We start from the raw sequence: 23,916 nt of genomic DNA on the forward strand, positions 1-23,916 counted from the left end.
TAAAATTGGCAGATTAAAGAAGTGTGACTCCTATAATAAAATGAACCAAATATTTATATTAAAAGAGTGAAATAGAAAATTCAGTTAAGTTAGAGGTATACCATTTTCCTTTCATAGAAGGGTACAATATTATAAAGAAAAATGTTTAACTCTTCCCCTGCCCGCCCACACCTCCCCACCACCGCCATTGGTACTGGGGATTGAATCCAGAGGTGCTTTACCACTCAGCTCTTTTTATTTTTAATTTTGAGATAGGTTCTTGATAAGTTGCTGAAGCTGGCCTCAAACGTTGAATCCTCTGCTTCAGCCTCCTGAGTGACTGGGATTATAGGTGTGTGCCATTGCACCTGACTAATTCAGTTTATTAAAGTAATTCTCAGTGCTTGCCTTGCAAGCACAAGGCCCTGGGTTCGATTCCCAGCACCCAAAAAAAAAAGTAATTCTCAGTCTCAGATACTTTAGAAAGAACAGAATATTTTTCAGATTTTTAAAAAATACATAAATTCAGGAAACCACTGCCAAATATAAAAATGTAAAGCTTAGCAGTAATAAAGGAGTAGCAAGTGGCAAAGATCTTTTAAAACATGACTACAGCAAGTGACATCGAAGTATATCAAAATGGAACAAAAGAGAGAACTTTAAAATAGAACATGTGGAGTATGTGTATGAGAATGATGAAAATCATTGGGCTTATTAGACATTCTCATTAGCTTATCCATTAATTATTTCCTTTTCTAGAGCTCCCTTGCTGACAATCACCGTTTTTGTTTTGATGTTAATTCTATACGGTTGCTTTGTGCTGTAGAAAATACTGCTGCTTCCCTAGTCACAGAGAGGTGTGTTGATTAGATTTTAAACCAAATATAGTAATTGGCTTATCTTGATTATTTATTGAAGTCTTGGCTAATGAAACAAAAGAGGGAAGTATTAAGGACTTTTGAGAAATGTTACTTTTAAAAGTAGTTATAAGGTACTGCTTGCCTAGCACGTAGGAGGCCTTGGGTTCCATCCCCAGCACTGGAGCCTGGGGGTTTGAGGATATAGGATAAGGATTTTCCCTCAACCCCCACCCTGTATCTTTTTCTGCTTCTCAGTGAAGGTATGTGTTGAAGGCTTTTGGAGTTAAGCAAACAGCCTTTTGCTGACCATGAAATGACAAGTATGAGGATGAAAGCCATCATCACACTGAGCAGGATGCAGATATTTTATTGAATTTCAGGGCTTCTTATTTCTGAAACTGTTCTATCTATTAACTTTTTGTTAAGTGAGATGTCAGATTCCTTATGGTGTTCAATCCACTTTTGGTTGTGTATCTTATTATTTATAGCCCAAAAGAACCTCTCAGTAGAAACAAGGAAGAGTTAGGTTATTCAAGAAATAGTATAGGACAATTAAATGTGCTTTTTTTTGGGGGGGGGGGGCTGAGGGGCTTAAGATTGACGTGAAAAAACAGTAAAATCCTAAAGTGCTAAAGAAAATATGCGATCACTTTTATGATCTTGTGAAGACTTTTCCAAAACACAAATGTAGAAAATCATAAAGGAAAATGTCAAATTAAAACTAACATCTCTTCAACAAACATTGGAAAAAATTGAATGTTCACATATAAAAGAATGAAATTGGATCATTGCCTTAACACTAGACATAGAAATCAATTTAAAGTGGATTGAGGACATAAACATAAAATCTGAAAATTTCTGAAAGAAAACATAGGGGGAAAAGCTCCATAACATTTGTTTTGGCAATAATTTATTGCATATCACACCCTCAGCAAGATAACAAAAGCAGGATGACAAATGGAACTATATCAAACTGAAAAGATGCACAGCAAAGAAAGCAACAGCAAAAAAGCAACTTATGAAAGAACATATTTGGAAATCAAATGTAATAAGGGGTAATATACAGAATGCATTAGAAATTCATGCACCTCAATGCATGATTCCTTGATTGAGAAATAGGCAAAGAAGTGAATAAACATTTGTCCAAAGAAGGCATATAAATGGCTAACAGGTATATGCATAGATGTTCAATATAACTAGTTAGGAAAATGACAATCAAAACCAAGAGATACCACCTCATAGCTCTTAGAATGGCCATTATTAAAAAAAAAAAAAGAAAAAAAAAATAACAGTGAGTCGCAGTGGGGTGCACTTGTAATTCCAGATACTTGGAAGGCTGAGGCAGAAGGATTTTGAGTTTGAGCCTAGCCTGGGTGACGTAGAGTCCTATCTTAAAAAAAAAAAAAAAAAAAGTGTAGAAAAATAAATTGGTACAGCTGCTGTAGAAAACAGCACAGGGGCTCCTAAAATTTTTTTAAAATACAACTACCATATAACCCAGAAATCACACTTGTATGCAGGGTCTCCCAGTTTCTCCCTACATACTGATAAACAGGTATTAGATATTGATCAAAACATGGAAACTATTCCTGCCCTGAGTCAACTCCCATATAAGTTCCCCCTTTTTGGAGACATACTAGGTAGGACATCTCACTGTCCCCCTCAGTGATACAATGCAGCCTCTCTGTACAGTTTCCTTAATAAATGCATTGGACTGATCACCCTGATGTTTTGTGCTGCTTTTTTGGAATCCCATCCAGCCCCACCTTTGGATGGATGGATTGGTGCCATCTGTTGGAGGAACCCCGTAACTGCTAGGATGAAACGGTATTTATCCAAAGAATTGAAATCAGGATCTTGGAGAGATCACTTCCATGTCACTGCAACATTGTTTTGTTTGTTTGATATCAGGTATTGAACCTGGGGGTGCTTAACTACTGAGTCATGTCCCCAGCCCTTTTTTTTTTAAATTAAATATTTAGAGATGGGGTCATGCTAAGTTGCTCAGAGCCTTGCTATAATTGCTGAGGCTGGTTTTGAACTCATGATCTTGTATCAGCCTCCCCAGCTGCACCTTGCCCACCTGCAACATTATTGTTAATAGCTAAGAGGTGAAAACATCTAAGCATCTAGGGATAGATGAATAAAGAATATATGTTGTGTATATATATATATATATATATATATACACACACACATACACAGTGGAATATTAGTGTTAAAAAGGAAGGAAATCTTGTCATGCTTCAATGTGGATGAACCTTGGATACATCATGTTAAATAAAATAAGCCAATCATAGAAGGACAAATACTACATGATTTCACTTATATGAGATATCTAAAGTAGTCAATTCATAGAACAGAAGTAGAATGATGGTTGCCAGGACTGGGATGAGAAATAAATGGGAGTTTTTAAACAAGGGTTAAGAACAGAGGTTTTATCATGTGGTTGAAGAAGTTCAGAGATTGGCTATACATAATGTATTAGGAAAGTAGACTTCTTAGCTTTTTTACCACAGGAAAAATTATGAAGTCTGTATGGCATAAGCTACATGAGAATGTTAAAAGGAAAATATAGTGTATACCATAGATGTAAGTGAATATTTGCACTTAAAGAGCATTTATAAATTTAAAACACATCCTTTAACTTAGCAATTCCATTACTGCATTTCTTTTTTAAAGATGAATCCCACTTTGGGAAAATTCTGGTCAAATGAAAAGAAGGTTGAAAGGAAAAAAATTATATATGTTAAAGTACCACTGTCAGCTTTTTCATACTAGATTAATACTGAAAACATTTTTATATCAGGTAATGAGAGAACACTTAAGTACTATGGTAAATAAGTACTTGGGCTATTAGGTTGCCATGTAAAAATGAGCTTTATAGCTGGATGTGGTGGCTCATACCTGTAATTCCACGTACTTAGGAGGCTGAGGCAGAAGGATTACAAATCCTGGGCAATTTAGCAAGAACTTGTCTCAAAACAATGCTTTAAAAAAGGGGGAGCTGGGGATGTAGCTCAGTAATACGAGTGCTTGCTTTGGGGCTGGGGTTGTGGCTCAGTGGTAGAGTGCTTGCTTAGCATGTGTGAGGCCCTGGGTCTGATACTAAGCACCACATAAAAATAAAGGTATTGTGTCTACCTACAACTAAAAAATTTTTTAAAAAAGAGTGCTTGCCTAGCATGTGCCAGGCCCTGGGTTCAATTCCCAGTACTCTTCCCACCTGCCACCCTCCCTTCACCCCAATAACTGAGGACTAACAGTAGAAAATATCCAGACAAAAATATCATCAACTTTACGGCTGGGATTGTGGCTTAGTGGTAGAGTACTTTCCTTGCACATCTGAGGTACTGGGTTCAAGCCTCAGCATCACAAAATAAATAAAAGTATTGTGTCCATCTATAAACTAAAAAACTTTTTAAAAAATCATCAGCTTTAATTAAAACTAGAGGCAAAGCTGTCAGTTGCCTGAATAATGTTTATTCCCAATGTTTATTACCTTTTCCACTTACCTCTGGGTGGTAATGTTAGTCACTTATGACCAATAGGGAACACAAATCTGATGGAAATTTCTGGGAAAGGTTTTTTTTTTTTCTTTTGTTATTGGGAATTGAACCCAGAGGTGCTTTACCGTGGAGCTAACATTCCCAGCCATTTTTCTCTTTTATGTTGTGACAGGTTCTTCCTAAATTGCTAAGACTGGCTGGCCTCAAACTTGGGATCCTCCTGCCTCAGCCTCCTGAGTTGCTAGACCCAGACCCAGGCGCTTTTTTTTTTTTTTTTTTTTGAGAAAGGGAGGATCTCACCAAGTTGCTGAGGCTGGTCTCAGACTTGTGACATTCCAGCATCAGTTTCCCAAATTGCTACAATTACAGGTGTGTACCATTGGTCTGGCAAGATTTTTCTTATTAGAAAAAGTATCAGACATGGAAGGCTGTGCCCCCTCCTCTTTTTCTGTCTTGAATAGAGACACATTGCTTTAAATTGCAACAGCAATCTTGTTGCCATTAAGGGAAGGCTAAAGGAATCTGAGACCTTGATATTGTTGAGTCACTGAACCAAGGCCAGTGGCCAGTTCCTCTATATTTCTTGTTCTGTGAGGAAAACAAACTCCTATTTGAACAACCATTGCCTCTTAATCCTTCTGTTACTCAAAATAGAAAGCATTCCTACTTGATACAAAAATAGATAAATTAAGTGATACAAATAAGACTTGTCCAAAAAATTAAAACACTCAATCTCTTAGGGTATCATTGAAAATTATTTGTTAGAAAAAGTTGTTTATGCCATAAAGCATTTAAAATAAACTTGAGCTTAAAGGGACATTTGATTCGTTGGTGACTCACATTTGCTATTTAATCTTGATTATTTTCTAATTCTAAGGATACTGTCTTTTTTCAAGAGTAAAACAAGATTTTGGTAAAACATTTTCAACAAACTTTATATGAAGACATGTAAACAAACAATGAAGTAGCACCAGGACCTTTATAAAATTCCATCACACAGTTTCTAGACAGACTTCTTCACCAATAATTGGCATTCAATTTATTTTAAATCATGTGACCGCAGAAAACTATTCAAATTGTTCATCAAATACCAAGTGGGATTTTCCAAAGATATTTCAGACAAATCAATTCAGTCTATATTCTGTATATCAACTTGAGTTGCACAGGTTAGGATGAAGACCTTTCACATAGTGTTGGGAGAAGTGATGCAGTCTGTACTTGAATTGGCTTTATACTTCGTCAGATTTAGGCTGCCTTCAGCAGAAATAGCTTCTGTCTCTGAGAAATCAGCTACATCAAGATGGCTCATCAGCTAAATCACGTTGGTCAAAATACCTAAAAAGGAATATAATGTATGCACAAGTATATTATAGCACTGCCTGTAGTAGCAAAAGACCATAAATAACCAAAATGTTAACTGATAAGGGAAATAATACTACAGTACATATACATAACTGAAAACTATGTAACTATACAAAAGAATACCTATACAGCTATAGAGTGATTTCCAGGATTAAGTGGGAAAAAAAAAAAACAAAAAACAAAAACAAGGTGCAGAACAGATTGTTCAGTATGCTTCAATCTGTGTAGGCATGTAAGTTTATTTATACATATTTGCTTATGCTTTTGGAGAAAATGAAAGGATAGATGAAAAATTAATATAATGATAATTTATATGAAAAAGAAAATAATTTTAGGATAAAAGTAGATGCTTAAATATTCAAATATATCTTGATTTCTGGAATGTTGTAAATATTTTATGTAATTAAAAACAAGTGAGGTGCAGTGATGCATGCCTGTAATCCCACTGGCTCAGGAGGATAAGGTAGAATTGAAACTTCAAAGAGTCTCAGCAACTTAGTGAGACCCTTGTCAAAGTTAAAAAAAAAAAAAAAAAAAAAGAAATGAGACTTCTTATCTGTGAAATTGTGAAGAACAAAAAAATTCATGGTAATTCTGGTGTGGCACCTCAAGCTGCAAATGTTACAGCCACAGAGCATAAGTGTTTAGTTAAGATGGTAAAGGTCTTAAATTACAGGGTTTGGGTAGAGTGCTTGTCTGGCATGTGTGAGGTCCTGGGTTCAATACTCAGCACCACATATAAAAAAATAAATAAAATAAAAGATCCATTGACAACTAAAAAAAATATTTTAAAAAAATTACAGGGTTTGGTACTATGTATGGTTTCAGGAATTTACTGTGGGTCTTAGAATAGGATCAACTACTGTATAACATTAAAGGAAAAATCAAGTACTCTTAAATTAGGACCGAAATATCCATTTGAACTCAGGATTCTTTTTCTAAGAAAGTGCATATTTCCTAGCTCAGTTGACTGACAAGGCCTAAAGGCAATGACCAACTTAATAACCAGTCTCTAGCTTCCAAACTGTGGTTTCTAAGTACCATTTCCTATTTTTTAATAAAGGAACCAGAACTTCCATTATAAAAACACTGATTTTCATTCTGGAGCCAGAGATATTCAAGATACTCAAATCATCTTGGTATACCAGAAAGGAAGGGCTGTGTCAAAAGGAATTGGGGGCCCAGGGCAGTGATATACAACTGTAATCCCAGGAGCTCAGGAGTCTGAGGCAGGACAATTGGAAATTTGAGAGTAGCCTCAGCAATTTAGGCCCTAAGCAACTTAGTGAGACCCTGTCTTAAAAAATAAAAAGGGGTGGGGATGTAGCTCAGCAGTTAAGTGCTTCTGGGTTCAATCCCTGACATTCTTGCCAAAAAACAAAAAAGGAAGTCAGGGCTGGGAATGTAAATCAGTGGTAGAATGCTTACCTAACATGGTAAGGCCTTGGATTCAATCCCTAGCACTTGTGTGTGGGGGAGTTGGGAAATAGGAACTGACTTCATGACTTCAAGTGCTCCCATTGGTCAAAGATGGAACAGTTTGAGCATAAAAAATAATTACTACAATGAATTAGCAAATGTTAAAGTTCCTAAATTCAAAATGATAATCCAAAACCAGAAACAACCTTATTGGTTGTATTTGGAAAATGCTAGGCTACCTCTCTTTATTTTAAAAATTATTCATAGAAGGAAAGAATCTAGTAATATATTCTATTTTTTGTTATTGTTAGAAATTATACTTCAGAATAACCAAGTTGTGAAGTGTTTTATTTTTTATTTTAACAGAAAAAAAAGTTCTAGCTAATATATGAATAGGCTAATACATGGTCCTGGGAATTGAACACAGTGGCGCTCTACTATTGGCCAATATCTCCAGCCTTTTAATTTTATATTTTGAAACAGTCTTTCTAACTTTCCCAAGCTGGTCTCGAACTTGCTGTCTCCCCAACCCCACAGTCCAGCCTCTCAAGTGGCTAGGATTACAAGCATGCAATACCATGCCTGGGAGAAACTAGATGTTGAATATGTTTTCTAAAAAAGTGTCTTATTTGGGAGAGGGATGAATGGATATGGGATTATTCATCCCAATACTTAAATGTATTATACAGCTTTATAAAAGTACTGACATTGGAATAAAAACAATGATCAATGAAATAAAAATACATATAGGAAAAGACCTAAATAAAATGTGTGTTTACTTAGAATGTAGAATTTTAAAAATTTTACAAATAAATTCCAGGTGGAACTTCAATACAGAAATTAAATTATAGCAAATAAAAAATGCCTCACCTGAAAGTGAATAGGATCTAGTTAGTTAAAAATAGAAATGTAACAAAATTAAACATGTTCTGCCTTATTAATGAACAAATAAGCCAAAGTCAAGGATTATTTCACTATACCTGCTAACCAAGCAGATTAATAAGTTCAAAGCAGGAACTCTTTCATCATCTTTACTGTCCTAAAAGAAAGAAAATATTAAATATAGTCTATTTCCCTAATATTTTTGAAATTTCTATTTAACATGAAAGCATGAAAATTTTATTAAAATTTTTTTTAGATAGTAATTATCACATGGAAATAGGAACCCTCCAACAAAAAGGATAAAACTGAGGAGTTAATGATTCCTTGAGAATATTTAAAGTCATATTTTAAATAAAGATTCTTGTTCAGAAGGATTAATGCTGTCTTGTAGGAGTTCCAACTGACACGAGACTAGATTAATACTATGACAGGGTGCTGTGATAGTGAGCTTGGCACTTCCCCTCTTAAACATGTGACTTGCTGCACTCACACATGCTCCTATGTGATGACATCTGCCACAGTGTGATGTAGCCAAATGCTGAACAGATGAAAACACCTGATATTAGACTTTCAACCTCTAAATCTCTCCGCTAAATAAGCTTCATTACTTTATTAAAGAATCCAGCCAGGCTAGGGTTGTGGCTCAGTAGTTGAGCACTCGCCTAGTATGTCTGAGACACTGGGTTCAATTCTCAGCACCACATATAAATAATAAAATAAAGGTCCATCGCCACTAAAAAAAAAATTTAAATAAAAAAAAAATAAAGTGCCCAGCCTCAGGTATTTTGTTACAGCAATGCAAAATAGACTAAGACAAAGATGAAAGCCACAAATGGCAGAACCCAAAGATCTGGTCATCTTGGATATTATTTGTCTACCTTCAGATTTCCTTTATCTGAGAAAAACATCTTTATTTAATTAGAACTAATATTATTTGGGGCTCTTTTGTTCTGTGGGATAATCTAATTCCAACTAATAAAATATTCCACATTTTCCCTATTTTATTGGAAACCTCCTTTATTGCCATATAAATTGACAGATACTTTCAATAATAAATAACAAGTTATAACTTACCACTAGGAGTCTTACTTCAGAGCACCTTCTTGCAAGCTGCCGAATAAGTGAATGAGCCTCAGGTAATAAAGGTTTTTCAAGGCAAGCCAACAAGGCATAAAGCCATCTTCCCTAAAGAGAATTTTAAAAAATATTAAATTGACAAAATTTTTGTTTTTTGGTACCAGAGATTTAATCCAGGGGTGCTTAATCACTGAGCTACATCCCCAGCCCTTTTATTTTTTATTTTGAGACAGGGTCTGGCTAAGTTGCTGAGGTTGGCTTTGAATTTGCAATCTTCCTCAGCCTCCCGAGCTGCTGGGATTACAGGAGTGCTCCACCATGCCTGGCTAGACAAATATTGACCCACAAATATAACTTACTTTTCTAAATGTCCAATGTTGTGCCTGGCTATCTGCTATGAGTAATGCATAGAACATTTGACTGTATTATATTTGGCTATGGATGAAGGATCATCTGGAGAGCTGACACATGATACTTCAAAATATTCTGATGCCCAGAGTCTTCATTTCACTGATTCTTACCACAGAAGAAAACTAAATGTATATGAATCCTTGAAAAAATTAAGATCCACTCTTCTCTGTCTACTATAGACATATATACAAATCATTGTATACTTTGTGCTCTGGGTCGATATAAAGGAACTATGAAAACAAAATAGTATACTGGGACTTCTACAAATAGAAGCTAAATTTAGTCCTACTCCCCTTTAAAATGGGCTTTTCCCCCCAATTACAAAAGTTATAATACTCAATTAGAAACAAAATAAAACCAAAAAAACAGTATTCTTGCTATCCAGATAAAACTTCTAGTTTTTAAAATGTCTCTTTTCCTATGTATATGTACAACTTTTTTCAATAAATTTCCATCATTACCATTTTGTAGCTGTCTTTATAATACATAATAAACATACCCCATGTAGTTAAACAGTATTAATGAAGGAACATCATTGGATAGTCTCAACATGGCATGTAACAATCCCATTTAATAACTAATAACATGGAAATGTTTATTATTATACATACAAATAAAATGATGCTGTCAACGGGTATGTAGTTCATTAATCTTTCTGAGATATAATCATCATACCTAAGAATGGTTATACCAATTAGAGTTTCACCAGTAAATTATGTATTCCAGCAGTATGCATAATTTAATTCTGAGCAATTTATCACTTTGGGGGACCCTAAAAAATATTAGAACAAAGTTTCTTTTTGTTGTTTAGAACAAAGCTTAAATGGTGATTTATACAAAACTAATAAGTTAGTTCCTCAAGTAGCCCTAAATCAACAATAAGACTTTTTCTTTCAACAAAAATATTCACATCCTGGTTTGTATTACAAGCAGTGGAATTTTCTTCTGTTAAAAAAAATAAATTAAAACGACTAATTTTCAGGGATACATTTACTATATAAAGCTAGTATCCAGTATTCAAATATCCTCTACATTGGGAAGTTGCTCCAAACCTATACTGATTGCCTGAAACATTTATGCTGAGAGGTTCCTTTTTTTAATGTCACTGTGATAATACTAGAAAACAAAAACCTCCAAATGAAAATAAAACCCCAAACCAAAAAGCTGAAAACTTTTCTTAATAGCTTCACATTTGGATGATAAAATAAGACTATATTTTTCAAAAACATTAGACAAGTAATTCTAAAAAAAGAAAAATTAGAAGATCCCTTTTTTTTTCTTTATTTTGGTTATGATAAGCAAATTTCTTGTGATATATTTTTAATTTAAACACTGATATCCTCAGTATTATCATTCTGACAGTATAGTTACTTGGATAAATGAATTAGATATCTTTGATTTTTAAGATATAATACTCAAAATTATATTTAAAGGATTAATGTTAAAATTCAGAGTCAGCTGTCAGTGGTATGAAAACACTTTAACAATTCCTCTGGTAAATACAGCTATACTTTTTAGTAATATGCTTTCATTAAGTAATAGGAAAGGCTGAATTTACCATCTTTTTGAGTAGATAATATTTATTTATTTTGCACTACTGAGGACTGAACCCAGGAACTCAAGCACACTAAGGCAAGCACTCTACCACTGATCTACAACCCCAATCCTTTTTATTTCACTTTTCGATATGGTCTTGCCAAGTTGCCCATGCTTGGCCTTGATCTTGCAAATCTTCCTACTTCAGCCTTTCAAGTAGATGGGATGATAGGCAGGTGCCCACATGCCTGCCTTGAGTGAATAATCTTAGAAGTTAAAAAAAAAAAAAAATAGGGCTGGGGTTATGGCTCAGTGGTAGAATGCTTGCCTAGCATGCATGAGGCACTGGGTTCCATACTCAGAACCACATTAAAAAACTAAATAAACAAAATAAAGGTATTGTGTCCATCTACAAATAAAAATATATTTAAAAAAATATCTTAAAGCAAAGAGTTAAACAAAGTGTTCAGGCCAAATAATGTAAGAGGTTACTATCAAACATAAACAAATGATATAAAATTTTAAATTCAGTATCGAGATTCCAGTAAACAAACAGCCTAAGAATGCAAAGTTATCTATTGAAGGTACAGTTAATATACCAACCCATGGGATAAATACATTTCACTGATATTGAAAGAAATGAAAACTACATTTAATTTGAAGTAAATCTGCCTAGTTTGAAACAAACACAAACTTCAAAAAAAGTTGGATTGAATTATTCAGAATTGCTGATAATTAAATATTCTTAAGTTATAAAAAGGAAATTCATATGGTTCAACTTGAATGGGATTGCAGAGAATAATAATAAATTTGAGGATACACTGCTGCTGATATTATAAACTAGTTCATTTCTTCAGGAGAGCAATCTGGCAAAATGTAACAAAGGCTTATATAAATTTGATCCAATAATTCTAAATTAGAAATATCCTGAGAAATTAGTGTGAATGTTTATAATTTAGTCATGACTGCAAAACATAAGAAAGAACACAAATGGTCAATAATTTAAGAATCAAAATTAAAGACATTAAGGCAGTGGTGATTATGTGAATTACAATATCATATGGAAATATGTATATGATGAAATATGAGCTAAACATATGACAACTATGTAACACGTGTGACCACTGCAAAAAAATCAAGTGTTGATTTTAAATATATGAATGTTTTACATATAAAAAATACATGATAGGGGCTGGAGATTCAGCTCAGTTGGTAGAGTGCTTGCCTTGCATGCACAAGGCCCTGGGTTCAATCCCCAGCACCAAACAAAACAAAACAAACATGATAAAGGGGTGAGTGTGGCAGTGAGTGTACATCTGTAACCCAAAATTTGGGAGGCTGAAGCAGAAGGATTTCAAGATTGAAGGCAATGTGAACAACTTCATGAGACCCTTTGTCATAGTAAAAAATAAAAAGGGCTGGGGATGTAGCTCAATGATAGAGTACCACTGGGTTCAGTTCCCAATAGTGGGAGGAGAATACCAAACACCCGCAAGTACATGGTATAGTAAAGATTTTAAAGAATGAAAAAAGTGTAAAATAAAAACTTGATATTAATGTTCACTGGGGTTGGGGGTTCAGCTCTGTGGCACAGAGCTTACCTAGTATATGTGAGGTCCTGCGTTTAATACCCAGTATAACAATAACATATATACGTTTTTTTTCATTATATTTATGGAAGTGACTTTTCTAAGCCACTTTGCTGAGGTAGTCTGGGAAGCTTAATATTGTAATGCAATGTTGCTTTATTTGTCTTTCCCAAGAGACTTATAAACTTCCAGAGGGCAAAGACAGTATCTTATGCTTTGATAAGGAGCTTTGAACCCTTGGATACTCTAGTGAATATCCTCAAATGTGAAAAATCTTTGTAAAAATTAAATCTAGGGCTGGGATTGTAGCTCAGTGGTAGAACACTTGCCTCTCATGGGTTCGATTCTTAGCACTGCATATAAATAAATAAAATAAAGGCCCACTGACAACTAAATATATATAAAAAATTAAATCTACTTCAAAGGATGATGATAACTGTTTTTTTTGGTTCTGGAATTGAACTCAGGGGCACTTAACCACTGAGCCATATCCCTAGCCCTTTTTAAAATATTTTTATTTAGAGACAGGGTCTCTATTTTATACAAAGTTCTTAGAACAATGCCTGGCATGTAATGCCTGCTATTATTATTATTATTTTATTAAAAGGAATATTTTCCTTTTTTTAAAATATATTTTTAGCTGTAGATGGACATAATACCTTCATTTTGCTTATTTAGTTTTATGTGGTGCTGGGGATCGAACTCAGTGCCTCACAACATGGTAGGCAAGTGCTCTACCACTAAGCTACAACCCCAGCCCCTATTATTTTTTTATATGCTTTTGTGGTCTGGATTTCAAGGCCATTTTAGAAAATGCATTTCAAACTTCTTCAAGCCAGTGCTACTCCAAGTATAGCCTGCAAATTGATTATAAGTCTGTAATCTAATTGTTACCGATCTGCAATGAGATAAGCAGCTTGCATAAGTATATAAATCATTTCTTTAGTTGATTTGTTTCCCCCAAAGCAAAGCTTTCTCAATGAAGGAAACAGCATATTGATTTATAATCTAGTGTAAGCTCTGAATTTCACTATAGTCACATTTTGTAGTATGTATATGATATACATATATGTAAATTTACACATTTAATATAAACACTATAGAGTGACATCTTACATATAAGTATATATAACCTTGCCTGCATTATGAAATAAAAAGATGCAATACTACCAATTCTGGAGTAAAATCTCTTTCTCCAAACCAATTACTCAGATATTCCAAGACACTAGTTACTGTTGCCTAAAAAAAAAAGAGATGGAATAGGGAAGAGTTGTATTAGTAATAAAATATTTACAGGTTCAACGGGAATTCCCTTAAGTTTAGTTAGAAAGCAACTCTGATGTTTAGACCTTCAAAGAAAACTGACTCTAGTAATTTGCTTAGATATCTCATCTGGTGAGGAAAGGCTTTTAAGACAAAAGTTTTCATTCCGTTTATTTTTTTTTGTACGGCTGAAGGACTGAACCAAGGACTTCTCACATGCTAGGCAAGCACCCTACCACTTAGCTATGATCCCAGCCCAAGACAAATATTCCTACATTCTCAAGTATCAACTAAGGTTTTAGTTTCAATCTTAGGATTTAGTTTGTAACTATTTGAAAAAAAATTCATCTGCTCTTAAAAACAATTCTTTCCATAAATATCTTCCATTTATTTTCCAACTCAAATTAAATCAAAAGGTCAAAACTAAAAATTAACTAGAGAAAGATCTGTTTTAAAAGTATACAGATTAGGGCTGGGGATATAGCTCAGTTGGTAGAGTGCTTGCCTTGCAAGCACAAAGCCCTGGGTTCAATCCCAGTAATGCCAAAAGAAAAAAAGTATACAGATTAAATCATTAAACTAATTGAAAATTGTTTCTGCAAACAAGTTCATATTTTATATATATATATATATATATATATATATATATATATATATAGTGTACATATATGTGGGCATTTATAAAAAAAATCATGCTGATGAAACAGTGTGACCACTACAGAATCTAAATGCGAAAGATCAACTTAGTGAAACTACCATCTAGTATGATTTCCAATTAAAAAAAAAAATTTTTTTTTACCTTCCAAGGGTATTTAATGCTATGTAAAAGCAAAATGAAGTGTTTGCCTTTTAAATGAATACTGAGTTCCTGTTCCTGAAAGACTGAAGAACCAAATTCTGCATTTCTTCCCTTTTAATCCCAATCTTATGTAATGTGTCAAGATCTAGACCTGGAAATGTTAACCTAACCTTAACATTTCATTCAAACTTCAATCTAAGACTTATAGCTGAAATGTACATGAATGAATACTGTGGCACCATATTAAGAGCATGAGCTCTGGAGTTTACTTGCTGAAAACCACCAGCAAGTAATGTTTTTTTTTAGTACTGGGGAATGAAACCAGGGATGCTTTACCACTGAACTACATCCTTAGCCCTTTTTATTGTCAATTTTGAGACAAGGTTTTGCTAAATTGCCAAGGCTGGTCTTGAATTTATACTCCTGCCTCAGCCTCCTGAGTTGCTGGGATTACAGGTTTGCACAGCCACACCTGGCTACCTGCAAGTTACTTACCCTCAAATTTTGTTTCCTCATTTATAAAAAAATTATTATTAATAATAACTTCCCACAAAGGGATGTACTATGGATAAAAAAAAAAACCACTGAAGAGCATACGACAAGGTCTTGCATACTATAAATATTAAGTAAATGTATTTGAATACTTCTATGTATATTGCAAACAAAAGAATGTATATAATATCATTATTAGATGGATTTTTACCTGATTCATTCTGCTAACAATACTAAGCAATGGAGGAAAACCAATCTGAAAGAAAAAATGAGACTGAAATCATTAACGGTATAAGAAAGATCTTCATTTTTTTCAAACAATTTAATTTCTTGCCACACAGTTGTTTAGAAAAACAGATAAAAGAAAATTTATTTGCTGCCAATTATAATGAGATGTTCTAGAAACTACTGTTATAAGGCCCAACAAAATAATGTTTCAAAATGTGAATATATATAAATTTAAAAATGATTTTCATAACCAAAATGTCATTAAGTATGAAATTTTAAAAATGACACTACTTGAAAAAGTTAACTTATTATCGTCAATAAAAATATAACATACTGATATATTAATATACTACATACAGCATTTAAAAATCTTCAGTGAAAGCTAATTTTCAGCAATTAAGGGCACTTGAATTAGAATGATATTTTTTAAACCTAATCTGACTCAAGTTTTACAAAGTATACTACTAGGTACAGTGGGATTACAAATCCCAGGTATTTGGGAGGCTAAGACAGGAAGATTACAAATTTGAGGCCAGCCTGGCCCACTTAGTGAGACCCTGTCTTAAAAACTGAAAAATCTGGTGATGTGTAACTCAGTGGTAGAGCATCCCTAAGTTTAAGCACTAGAAACTCAAAAAAAAAGAAAGAAATCAACTAACCAATCACTATGGATTTGTAAAAAACTTAACTTACACATTAAACTTTGTGTTCTTAAATGGTCTTTCTAACATGGTATGTTTTTACTTTTCTATATTTTGTTAAGTTAAATAAATACTAATTCTTTATGAAATTAAAACATCCTTAAATGTAATACACATTAAGTATATTATCTAAAAGAACAACAGGTTGTCTAAGAAAGAGTGTCTAATTACCTTCCCTAAAGACCTGAGTCAATTTACACTCTCACACTTGTGAGAAGAGTGCCTGTTTTCCTGGGCTTTGTCAAAACAATATATCAAATTCTCTTTGCCAATATGTTGACCTGAAAAATTATAGATCAGCATAGGTATAAAGTTATACTACTATTGCAAGTGAGGTTGGGAATATTCTAAGAAAAATTTGTATTTCCTTTCTGTAAGATGTCTATTTATATCTTTTGCCTATTTTTTTGTTTTGTTTTGGGAGGGGGGAATTTGATTTTTGGAACTCTTGTATTTTGGAGATATATTTATTTTGTTTTGTTTTATTTGTGGTATTGGGAATTGAACCCAGTGGTGCTCTACTACTGAACTAAGTCCCCTGCCCCTTTTATTATTTTCGAACACAGTCTTATTTGGTTGCCCAGGCTAGCTTCAAACTTTTGATCCTACAGCCTCAACCTAGGATTATAGGTATGAGCCACTATGCCTGGCTTGGAAATAAATAAGTTTTAAACAGGAAAAAATCCATATGGTACCATATCCATTGAATAGAACAATATAACATAGGAAGTAGTAATGCAGATGTATGCAGTGGGTTCTGAGGCAACATCTGCAAACCTAGGGGCAGGTGAATCCTGAAGGACAAGGAGCTAGCCATATAATTTATGATTAAAGTCATACCCCCAACATTTCATCTCTATAATATGCAATTTACTGGAAGATCTAACAGTGTCATTTTTTTTTTGTTTCCCTTACTTATAACCTATAATATGACCTATGCCTAATTATTAAAAAGAACCAAATACTATCTAACTCAAAATTATTACATAGCTAAAATATAAGAAATAAGAAGTCAACCTAAATTAAGCCAGAGTAAATTATTTCAGAAACTTGGCTGTCACTTTGTAAGTTACAGAATCTATAAACTAAGTCAGGGGTTGGCAAACATTTTCTGTAAATAGCCAGATGGTAAATATTTTAGACTTTGTAGGTCACATATAATTTCAGTCACACTTTATTTTTTTGCTTCTTTTTTTTACAATCCTTTTAAAACGCAAAAACATTTTAAGCTTATAAAGTGTATAAAAACAGGGGCTGGGGAGATAGCTCAGTCGGTAGAGTGCTTGCCTTGCAAGCAGAAGGCCCTGGGTTCGATCCCCAGCACCCAAAAAAAAAAAAAAAAAAGTGTATAAAAACAGGTTGTGGTCTGTATTTGATCCATGTTGTAGTTTGTTGACCCCCTTATACTAAGTGATATACCAAAATCAATACTTTTTGTTTTGTTTATCCACATATTACCTACTTGTACATAATCAATTCCAGGACTTTCATTTGCAGCTGGTCCAATAGCCCCTTCAGCACATAACCTTTCACCCAGACAAAATTTTTTCCAGCCTTCTTCATCTTCAGATTTTGGCTGAAAGATGAAAAAAATTAACTTATTTTCAGGTTTTTATTTTTATACAAACACTAAAAACAGAAGTAAGGATCTCCCATATTCCCTACACTTCAATACAAATATGCAGTACTAGTTATGGGCAAAACTATGTCCCCCAAATTAATATGTTGAAGTGCCAACCTCCAGTACCTTAGGCTGTGATTTTATTTGCAGATAAGACCTTAAAGGAATGATTAAATGAAAGCCCCATGGTAAGCTCTAATTCAATCTGACTAGGAAATATGAATACTCCAGGAGTATATTTTTTCCCTCCTCTGAAGATAAATAGCTTTCATTAGATTCTTGGAAGCAATATGTGATTCCCTAAAGGTTAAAAATGACTGCCCAGAACAATGTATCCATTTCTTCCCCAAATCCTATTTTAATTTGGCAGAGTTCTGAGCAGGTTCTGAAGAGCTTAAAATTGTATATATAAGCTGATAAAATGTAGAAAATACTACTTTCCAATATGCATGACAGGTTTCACTATTATGTTATCATTACAATAAAGTTGAGATGATACTCTGTAAACATGTGAATTTACAACATGGCATCATGATCCTACTAGGAAAACCCAGTAAGCCTTTATTTAGTCTTTTAAAATACGGAAAATATATTGATTTCCTAAAAAGTAACTGTTTAGCCAAGCTCAGTGGCACATGCCTGTAATCCCAGTTACTAGGGAGACTGAGGTAGGAGGACAGCAAGTTCAAGGCCAGTTTGTAATTGTGAGACCCTATCTCAAACAAAAACAAAAACAAAAGGTACTGTTTAGAAGAACTCTTAAAAACTAGAGAGGTCAAATACTGCCTATTTGTCAACTTAAATAAAAACTTAAATCAAAGGTAATTCAACAAATAATGATATTTATTTGGGAATAACTATTACAATGGGAACATGTGTGCCATCGTTAATTGTGGGCATATTAAAAGAGGTTGAAGCAAGGGGAAGTTTTAACAATAAGAATGAGGGTTATGTCAGAGATTTCAAAATAATAATATTTGGGAACAATGATTAAAAACAAAACTGGAGTCACTCTGAAGTTTAATAGACAATTGTCTGGCAGATGTCCCTGTAGAAGTTCTTCTAATAAGTTTGCAGTGACCTCACTCCAAGGTTATAGGTTGGCAAAATATTTTATGATGGATACCATTTGGCAACCATGCATAAGAATGTTTCATTACTTCCTGGCTTTATTTACCTTTTATTGTTAGCGTTGACAGAAGTAATTCCATTTTGATTATGACAACTTTTACATTTCTTTCACATATCCAAAGTCTCCCAAGATATAGCGGATCAACTTGTACTACTGGCTATTTTTCAGGCTACTAATGTAATGTCATCATTACCAGTACATAATGGTATGTGAAAGAGAATTAAAATAATGTAGACTAGGGCTGGGGATATAGCTCAGTTGATAGAGTGCTTGCCTTGCATGCACAAGGCCCTGGGTTCGATCCCCAGCACTATACACATACACACATACACACACACACACAAACAAAATAAATAATAATAATGTAGACTAAGCAAATGAATTCTTGAAGACTAGAAATAAATATGGATATTTCAAACAGGTATACATTATAGAACTTAAACTGAGAAGCTTACATACCATAGTCACATTACTATCCAACTGTTGTGATTTCCAGTGACTTCTATGTTTGTTCACACTCTAAAGGAAGAAAAGTTGGACAGTGATCTTCACAAGATGAGTAAATCAAATCACTTTCCACACAAAATTCTAACTATCCTAACTATCCTTGGAAAATAAGTTACAAACTATAATGTATTGAATGATAATCATTTAAGAGTTGATTCATAAATATTCCATATGCTTTAAAATCACATATCTTAGTTTTCCAATTATAGAACAGCAATAAATCTGAAGGGGGTTTAATTTTATTACATTTGATGCTTACCTGTCGAACAGTTGAAAATTGTGCTACTTGTTGCTGCTGCCACTGAAGTGTTGGGGAATAACCTTCAGGGGCAGGTTGGCATCCTGAAAGCTAGAGATCAGTTCATAAATGTTAGCATCAACCTCTTATACCTCTACAAAGTAAAAGCAAGATGAAAAGTATATAAAACAGTGAATTATTAAGACTACAAAAGAAAAAAGGGGCTATGCTCAGTGGTACAGTGCTTCCTGAGCATGCACAATGCCCTGGGTTCAATTCCCAGGAACACCCCCCGTCCCCCCCACCCCCCTGCTCCCACCAAACAAACAAATCCCAAAATCAAAACAAATCTAAGCCAGGTTTGTAGGCACACATGTGTAATCTCAGTTTCTCAGAAAGCTGAAGTAGGAATATCTCAAGTTCTGAAGTCAACCTGGGCAACCTAGCAAGACCCTTTCTCAGAATGAAACAAAATAAAGGGGGTTGGGAATATATGTGGCTCGGTAGTAGAGCTCTTGCCTAGTATGTGCAAGGCCCTGGGTTCAATCCATGGCGTTAACAAAAAAGGAGAAAAAAAAAAAAGGTACTTTTTACAGGTGCAAAAAGTAGGTGTTTCACTTTATGATTTCTGTCTCAGTTAAAAATATTAGGACAGCAACTTGGGAGGCTAAGGTAGGATGATTGCAAGTTTGAAGCCAGCCTCAGTCACTTAGAGAGGTCCTAAGCAACTCAGTGAGACCTGCCTCAAAATAAAAAATAAAAAAGGACTGGGGATGTAGCTCAGTGGCAAAACACCTCTGATTTCAATCTGCAGTACCTCTTTCCCCCCAAAGTTAGGAAAAGATCCTCAGTCACTTTAATAATAAAATCTGGAATGGGGCTGAGGATGTAGTACAGTGGTAGAGCACTTGCCTAGAATGCATGAGGCCCTGGGTTCAATTCTCAGCAGTTATAAAAAAAAAATCTGGAATGGTTATTGTTGGCATTTCTAAGAAATCTAAATGATGTAAACCCTGAATATATCCAGTGTGCCAAGAATTTTGGTATGGGCAAAATGTACTTAAATAACTTAGATACTTGACTTTAAAAAGTTTGTTTTCTAAAACAGTGCATAATTCAGAACTGATCACATATAACTTTGTAATAAAATTTAGTGGGGTCAGTATTTAAATATTAGTTATATAAAATACCATGTTCCATGAATCAAAAACTTCTGAAAAGTTATATGAAACATTATAGTGTCTGAATTAAAATTTCCTTATTGTAAGTATAAGATAAAGGAAATACTTAGAACATATAAAGAAAATTATCAAATTTTTTAAATGCCACTTTCCTTTGACTTGATTAAATACAACATCCTCAGATATTCTATTACTATTTAAGTAGTCCCCTTTTATATACTGATCATTGTTTATTTTCTTCATAAGAAATTAAATATATCATTATTTGCTTATTTGCTTTCTGTCTTCCCTAGGAGAGTACAAACTCTATAAGGGTAAGAACTTTTTCTTTTTTTCCTTCTTTCTTTCTTTTTTTTTCCTTTTTTTTTTTTTTTTTGTGGTGGTAGGATGAATGAAGGGGTGCTCCATAACTGAGCTACATCCCTAGCTCCTTTTTATTATTTTGAAACAGGATCTCCCTAAATTGCTCGAGGATGTTTCAATTCTCTTGCTTTTGCTTCCCAAGTCTCCAGTATTATAGATGTGCACCACCATGCCTAGCAGGTAGGACCTTTCTATTTTATCCGCTGTTGTGTTCTAGTGCCTGGCACAACCTAGTTGCCCACTAAAAAGTGTGCTGGATAAATAAGTGAATGAAAATGTCCACATTTGCAAGTACCTAGAAAGGTTTAAGACATTTGGGTTTTTACTCTTAAAAAGTGATACCAGGGCAAATTCAGAATGTGCAAAATTACATTAGATAAGAAACACCAGTCCAATAATAATGATCAATACAGAACCAGAAAAAATTTCCTTTAAAAAAGAAAAAAAGGTAGCGTAAGTAACCAAGACTCCTTTAGTACACGATTAAGTCCTTAAAATAAGATGATCGAGTCACTACAAATATCAGTATTACTGAAAAGTCTCTTTGGAGAAAGTCAACCGTCCTTCTGGAGGAAAAAACACAAGACAAAGTCTCTCTTTGTAGGGAGTACTGAAATCTTACCTACACCATAACATACATATTGTAGGAAGAGCCTTAGTGTTTGTGTGTGTGTGTGTGTGTGTGTGTGTGTGTGTGTGTGTGTGAGAGAGAGAGAGAGAGAGAGAGAGAGAGAGCGCGCGCGAGAGAGACAGACAGACAAATGGACAGACAGAAATCCCCCAGATGGTTAAAACTCACAGAAACATTCACACTTTGCTTTCTTTTCAATTTCTTTGGGTCAATTTGAGCTACCACAACATCTGGACATTGAGCAGCTTCAATCCTACGAATAAGTAATAAACGCAAGAAACTTCATTACTTATTGTGCTTTACTCATGTAGTAAGACAAGCGATTCATTTTAGTTCATTATGAAATCAGAAAAATATAGACTTCCAACAGATGTACTAAACAACATTATGTTTGAAATCATTTGCTTAAAAGCAAGGAAATCCAAAAGCACGTTTTATGGGTGCAGTCAAGTTCAAAGGGAACCTGCCCACTTCAGAATGTAATCCCGGGATTTTGAGCAGTCCCTATTTCGCGAGAGATTGGGACTAGAACAGAGGCGGGGCTTTGTCGCGCACGGCTGCAGAGGGGCAATAGGCGCTGAGCCCTGGAGCTGGGCGGATAACCAGCCCCCGCGCTCAGGGCCAAATCACTCACTGGACACGCCTCAGGTATTCCTGAGGCGTCCTCGGAGGTACCGAGGGGTCGAAACCTTCTGCCAAGTCGCAGGGCTCCACCGGCAACAGCCGGGGCATCAACTCTTCCACTGCAGACTCCACTGGTACCCACGCCATGGCTTTGGATGAGGCCGTCCCGAGCAGCGCATGCGCGTAGCACAGGTCATGGCGCAGACGCACAAACAGGCATCTTTGGCGCGGAGTTGAGCAAGAGCCCGGGTGGAGTAACTGCTCATGCGCAGACTTGCTGCTCGCGCCAAGGTTTAGTTAGGTTTGGGTGCTGTGCAGCTGGCTGAGTTTAATTCGATTCCTGAGTTGTTTCTGATCTTTTAGTCTGTTCTCTCTTCTGCAGCTAAAGACTGGGTGAGCTTTTATGCATCCCTAATAGTGTTTTTGAAATTAGTGAGGGCTGGGGAGGTAGCTCAGCTGGTAGAGTGCTTGCCTGACAGATACAAGGCCCTGAGTTCGATCCACAGTATCGCAAATAAATAAATAAAATTAATGAACAGAATTACTCTAATTATCATTTATGGAGCTCTAAATTTTTCAACCCCGGGTCGGCAATTTACATTACACATTTAATTCTTAACAGCCATTCTATGGAGAGGGTGTATTTTTCCGGTATCGAGAGGGAAGAAACTGACCTAAAAAGTGGTTAAGTGTAATTGTGACTTTTTCTCAAAGAGGAAGAGACAAGTCCAAGGTTTATTCGCTGCCAAATGAATGAAATTTTTTTTTTTTTTTTTTTTTTTTTTGCTGCAATTTCTCCTGCTTGGCCACTTCAAAGATCGCTTTATATTTATTTAAAATTATTATTACCCCTGCAGTAGCTATCTCCTCTCTCTTTTCCGCCCTCTTAAAAGAAAAAAAAAATCTAATGCCAACACGTATACATCATTATTGTTATTAGGTCAACCTTATGAGTTAGGTACTATTATCTTCAACTTACAGGAAACAACGCAGGAATGGATTAAGTAGCTTGTGCTGGGTCACAAAGTGCAAGAAACAATGGAAATATTACATCTGATTCTAGACATGACATGAATTCAGTTAATTTACAAACGGATTTTTAACACTTTTTACAGAAAAAGCACTGCCTTTAGCTTGCAAAGAAATGACTGCAAACCTAATGTAACTCTTAATTGAAGATAAAATGAGGACAGTCCTTAGGCTAAGAACTAAGGAATTAGTGCTTACAATTTTAACTACACAGTTGTGGGACAGAAAAACACTGCCTGGCTGAAGTCAAACTAGAAAGTTATTTGTTTAAATATTTTTCGCTGATTTTGTAGAAACAGACTTAGAAGAAATATAGAAAAATAATCCTATTCCCCAACATTTTGGTGACAATAACAAATTTGAAAAAGTAAGCAGTGATGAAGCCAGAATTAAAGACAGGCAGTTAGTATGGGTAAGTGCTCAGGTTGGATCAAGAACATGAAGGCCAATTTGGGTCCAGAAAGTTGGAGACCACCCCTGGAA

The 23,916-nt window shown here is 34.7% G+C and overlaps 1 protein-coding gene across 3 annotated transcripts; it reads right to left on the reverse strand.

Moving 5' to 3' along the window:
• Window positions 1-5,266: 5,266 nt before the first annotated feature.
• Window positions 5,267-22,592, reverse strand: GEMIN2 (gem nuclear organelle associated protein 2). Of its 3 annotated transcripts, XM_079120380.1 has the most exons (10): window positions 22,415-22,583; window positions 21,949-22,033; window positions 19,627-19,716; window positions 19,320-19,379; window positions 17,570-17,683; window positions 15,390-15,434; window positions 13,795-13,863; window positions 9,086-9,196; window positions 8,110-8,168; window positions 5,267-5,683 (listed from the first exon to the last, which is right to left on the reverse strand). In XM_079120380.1, exons 1-10 carry the CDS (start codon window positions 22,549-22,551, stop codon window positions 5,644-5,646), a joined length of 810 nt encoding a protein of 269 aa, XP_078976506.1. In that variant the 5' UTR covers window positions 22,552-22,583; the 3' UTR covers window positions 5,267-5,643. The 3 variants fall into 3 exon arrangements, with proteins under 3 accessions (XP_078976506.1, XP_078976508.1, XP_078976507.1); XM_079120382.1 differs by lacking the exon at window positions 13,795-13,863 and having other exon boundaries at window positions 22,415-22,592; XM_079120381.1 differs by lacking the exon at window positions 15,390-15,434 and having other exon boundaries at window positions 22,415-22,591.
• Between the last annotated feature and the right edge of the window lie 1,324 nt (window positions 22,593-23,916).

The sequence above is a fragment of the Sciurus vulgaris genome (assembly GCF_902686455.1).
Source record: "Sciurus vulgaris genome assembly, chromosome: 2".
Taxonomy (NCBI): domain Eukaryota; kingdom Metazoa; phylum Chordata; class Mammalia; order Rodentia; family Sciuridae; genus Sciurus; species Sciurus vulgaris.